Genomic DNA, 5,000 nt, shown 5'->3' on the forward strand with positions numbered 1-5,000 from the left:
CCGCTGCTGAAAATAGTCCCCAACAGATGCTCTGTTTCCTCATCATCCTCACTGTGTGTGTGTGTGTGTGTGTGTGTGTGTGTGTGTGTGTGTGTGTGTGTGTGTGTGTGTGTGTGTTTGTGTGTGTGTGTGTGTGTGTGTGTGTGTGTGTGTGTGTGTGTGTGTGTGTGTGTGTGTGTGTGTGTGTGTGTGTGTGTGTGCGTGCGTGTGTGTGTGTGTACAGTCAGTGTATCCAGATGCAGTTCATATTGATGCTGATCAGGACCCTCACTCTGTGTTTGAGGCTCTGGAGAGCCGACTGACAGCACACTGACAGGAGGACTCACCTGGACACACCTGGACTCACCTGGACACACCTGGACTCACCTGGACTCACCTGGACTCACCTGGACACACCTGGACTCACCTGGACTCACCTGGACACACCTGGACTCACCTGGACTCACCTGGACTCACCTGGACACACCTGGACACACCTGGACTCACCTGGACACACCTGGACTCACCTGGACTCACCTGGACACTTGGGGGCACAGGAAGTTGTCCTTCTGTAAACTTGTCCTCCATCATTTTGTCAAAATGTTGTAAAGAAATAAAAGGTTTGTGTTTCCAGTCGAGTCCTCGTCTGATTGGTCGTCTCTCTCCTGTAACACTGATCATCACATTGATCAGTTATTGATCAGGACTCTCTGTGAGACTCTTGATGGACAGTTTAAAGTTTGAAGTACATAAAATAGAAATAAAGTACGAGTGACTCAAATGTATGCTCAGTACAGTACTTGAGTAAATGTACTTAGTTACTCTCCATCACTGGTTGTGATCAGGACCTGATCAATCCATATGTATCACACAGGGGCTGATGGGTAATGAAGTCCTGTCATACATCCAATCAGAAGGAAGACTGTTGGTGAACGTCTGACCCTCACACACACACACACACACACACACACACTGTGAGTGTGTGTGTGTGTGTGTGTGTGTGTGATGTCGCCTCAGGCTCTCCTCCTCTTCAGATTCTCTTGTCGTCTCAGAGTTCAGGTGTTCGCAGCCTCGTCTCACCTGTGAAACGATGAAGATATATTTTAAAAATAATCCTGAAACATTTGTGACAGACGTCAGTTTGTCAGTTATTATTTATTAACGTCCAACGTCTTCAGACGAGACGCTTTTCACAGCTGTTATTAATCTTAGTCTATAAAATGATTCTCCTGCTGCTGTCTGTCCTCATGTCCGTCTGTCTCTGTCCATCTGTCTGTCTGTCCTCGTGTCTGTCTGTCTCTGAACGTCTGTCTGTCTGTCCTCATGTCCGTCTGTCCTCATGTCCATCTGCCTGCCTGTCTGTTTGTCCTCATGTCTGTCTGTCCTCGTGTCTGTCCTGAAGGCTGTCAGTGGATGAAGAAGTAATCAGATCCTTTACTTAAGTTAAAGTACTCGACCAACACTGTTAGCTCAGCAGAACTACCTGATGCTAACACTGTTAGCTCAGCAGAACTACCTGATGCTAACACTGTTAGCTCAGCAGAACTACCTGATGCTAACACTGTTAGCTCAGCAGCTCCAGTGAAGACTTCATGTTAATGAAGGTTAAATCTGGTCTCAGATCAGGTTGATCTCTGTGATCGCAGCAGACGAGCTGCACGGAGACATCTGATGTTTAAATCATCTCCAGCTGCTTCAGCTGTTCAGCAGAACGCTGCAACTCTGTTTTACTGTGAAGCTCCAGAAATGTTCTGTGGACTACGAGACTTCACCTGACTTTATATCATCAGGAGGAGATGATGGCTGAGCCTGACTTTATATCATCAGGAGGAGATGATGGCTGAGCCTGACTTTATATCATCAGGAGGAGATGATGGCTGAGCCTGACTTTATATCATCAGGAGGAGATGATGGCTGAGCCTGACTTTATATCATCAGGAGGAGATGATGGCTGAGCCTGACTTTATATCATCAGGAGGAGATGATGACTGAGCCTGACTTTATATCATCAGGAGGAGATGATGGCTGAGCCTGACTTTATATCATCAGGAGGAGATGATGGCTGAGCCTGACTTTATATCATCAGGAGGAGATGATGACTGAGCCTGACTTTATATCATCAGGAGGAGATGATGGCTGAGCCTGACTTTATATCATCAGGAGGAGATGATGGCTGAGCCTGACTTTATATCATCAGGAGGAGATGATGGCTGAGCCTGACTTTATATCATCAGGAGGAGATGGCTGATGATGACTGAGCCTGACTTTATATCATCAGGAGGAGATGATGGCTGAGCCTGACTGTATATCATCAGGAGGAGATGATGGCTGAGCCTGACTTTATATCATCAGGAGGAGATGATGGCTGAGCCTGACTGTATATCATCAGGAGGAGATGATGACTGAGCCTGACTTTATATCATCAGGAGGAGATGATGACTGAGCCTGACTTTATATCATCAGGAGGAGATGATGGCTGAGCCTGACTTTATATCATCAGGAGGAGATGATGACTGAGCCTGACTTTATATCATCAGGAGGAGATGATGGCTGAGCCTGACTTTATATCATCAGGAGGAGATGATGGCTGAGCCTGACTTTATATCATCAGGAGGAGATGATGGCTGAGCCTGACTTTATATCATCAGGAGGAGATGATGACTGAGCCTGACTTTATATCATCAGGAGGAGATGATGACTGAGCCTGACTTTATATCATCAGGAGGAGATGATGGCTGAGCCTGACTTTATATCATCAGGAGGAGATGATGGCTGAGCCTGACTTTATATCATCAGGAGGAGATGATGACTGAGCCTGACTTTATATCATCAGGAGGAGATGATGGCTGAGCCTGACTGTATATCATCAGGAGGAGATGATGGCTGAGCCTGACTTTATATCATCAGGAGGAGATGATGGCTGAGCCTGACTTTATATCATCAGGAGGAGATGATGACTGAGCCTGACTTTATATCATCAGGAGGAGATGATGGCTGAGCCTGACTTTATATCATCAGGAGGAGATGATGGCTGAGCCTGACTTTATATCATCAGGAGGAGATGATGACTGAGCCTGACTTTATATCATCAGGAGGAGATGATGGCTGAGCCTGACTTTATATCATCAGGAGGAGATGATGACTGAGCCTGACTTTATATCATCAGGAGGAGATGATGGCTGAGCCTGACTTTATATCATCAGGAGGAGATGATGGCTGAGCCTGACTTTATATCATCAGGAGGAGATGATGACTGAACCTGACTTTATATCATCAGGAGGAGATGATGGCTGAGCCTGACTTTATATCATCAGGAGATGATGACTGAGCCTGACTTTATATCATCAGGAGGAGATGATGACTGAGCCTGACTTTATATCATCAGGAGGAGATGATGGCTGAGCCTGACTGTATATCATCAGGAGGAGATGATGGCTGAGCCTGACTTTATATCATCAGGAGGAGATGATGGCTGAGCCTGACTTTATATCATCAGGAGGAGATGATGACTGAGCCTGACTTTATATCATCAGGAGGAGATGATGGCTGAGCCTGACTTTATATCATCAGGAGGAGATGATGGCTGAGCCTGACTTTATATCATCAGGAGGAGATGGCTGATGATGACTGAGCCTGACTTTATATCATCAGGAGGAGATGATGACTGAGCCTGACTTTATATCATCAGGAGGAGATGATGGCTGAGCCTGACTTTATATCATCAGGAGGAGATGATGGCTGAGCCTGACTTTATATCATCAGGAGGAGATGATGACTGAGCCTGACTTTATATCATCAGGAGGAGATGATGGCTGAGCCTGACTTTATATCATCAGGAGGAGATGATGGCTGAGCCTGACTTTATATCATCAGGAGGAGATGATGGCTGAGCCTGACTTTATATCATCAGGAGGAGATGATGGCTGAGCCTGACTTTATATCATCAGGAGGAGATGATGACTGAGCCTGACTTTATATCATCAGGAGGAGATGATGGCTGAGCCTGACTTTATATCATCAGGAGGAGATGATGGCTGAGCCTGACTTTATATCATCAGGAGGAGATGATGACTGAGCCTGACTTTATATCATCAGGAGGAGATGATGGCTGAGCCTGACTTTATATCATCAGGAGGAGATGATGACTGAGCCTGACTTTATATCATCAGGAGGAGATGATGGCTGAGCCTGACTTTATATCATCAGGAGGAGATGATGGCTGAGCCTGACTTTATATCATCAGGAGGAGATGATGGCTGAGCCTGACTTTATATCATCAGGAGGAGATGATGACTGAGCCTGACTTTATATCATCAGGAGGAGATGATGGCTGAGCCTGACTTTATATCATCAGGAGGAGATGATGGCTGAGCCTGACTTTATATCATCAGGAGGAGATGATGACTGAGCCTGACTTTATATCATCAGGAGGAGATGATGACTGAGCCTGACTTTATATCATCAGGAGGAGATGATGGCTGAGCCTGACTTTATATCATCAGGAGGAGATGATGACTGAGCCTGACTTTATATCATCAGGAGGAGATGATGGCTGAGCCTGACTTTATATCATCAGGAGGAGATGGCTGATGATGACTGAGCCTGACTTTATATCATCAGGAGGAGATGATGGCTGAGCCTGACTTTATATCATCAGGAGGAGATGATGGCTGAGCCTGACTTTATATCATCAGGAGGAGATGATGGCTGAGCCTGACTTTATATCATCAGGAGGAGATGATGACTGAGCCTGACTTTATATCATCAGGAGGAGATGATGACTGAGCCTGACTTTATATCATCAGGAGGAGATGATGGCTGAGCCTGACTTTATATCATCAGGAGGAGATGATGGCTGAGCCTGACTTTATATCATCAGGAGGAGATGGCTGATGATGACTGAGCCTGACTTTATATCATCAGGAGGAGATGATGACTGAGCCTGACTTTATATCATCAGGAGGAGATGATGACTGAGCCTGACTTTATATCATCAGGAGGAGATGATGGCTGAGCCTGAC

At 45.8% G+C, this 5,000-nt stretch overlaps 1 protein-coding gene across 3 annotated transcripts in view; it reads left to right on the forward strand.

Moving 5' to 3' along the window:
• The window catches only part of ak8 (adenylate kinase 8), a 12,131-nt gene extending 11,514 nt beyond the window's left edge, over positions 1-617 (forward strand). For all 3 annotated transcript variants that reach the window (XM_073466690.1, XM_073466688.1, XM_073466689.1), the window contains one exon: positions 224-617. In XM_073466690.1, coding sequence (XP_073322791.1) covers positions 224-313 — 90 coding nt within the window. In that variant the 3' untranslated portion in view covers positions 314-617. The remainder of the gene's footprint in view (positions 1-223) is intronic.
• Positions 618-5,000: the final 4,383 nt, after the last annotated feature.

This window comes from Pagrus major, chromosome 5, assembly GCF_040436345.1.
Source record: "Pagrus major chromosome 5, Pma_NU_1.0".
Classification (NCBI taxonomy): domain Eukaryota; kingdom Metazoa; phylum Chordata; class Actinopteri; order Spariformes; family Sparidae; genus Pagrus; species Pagrus major.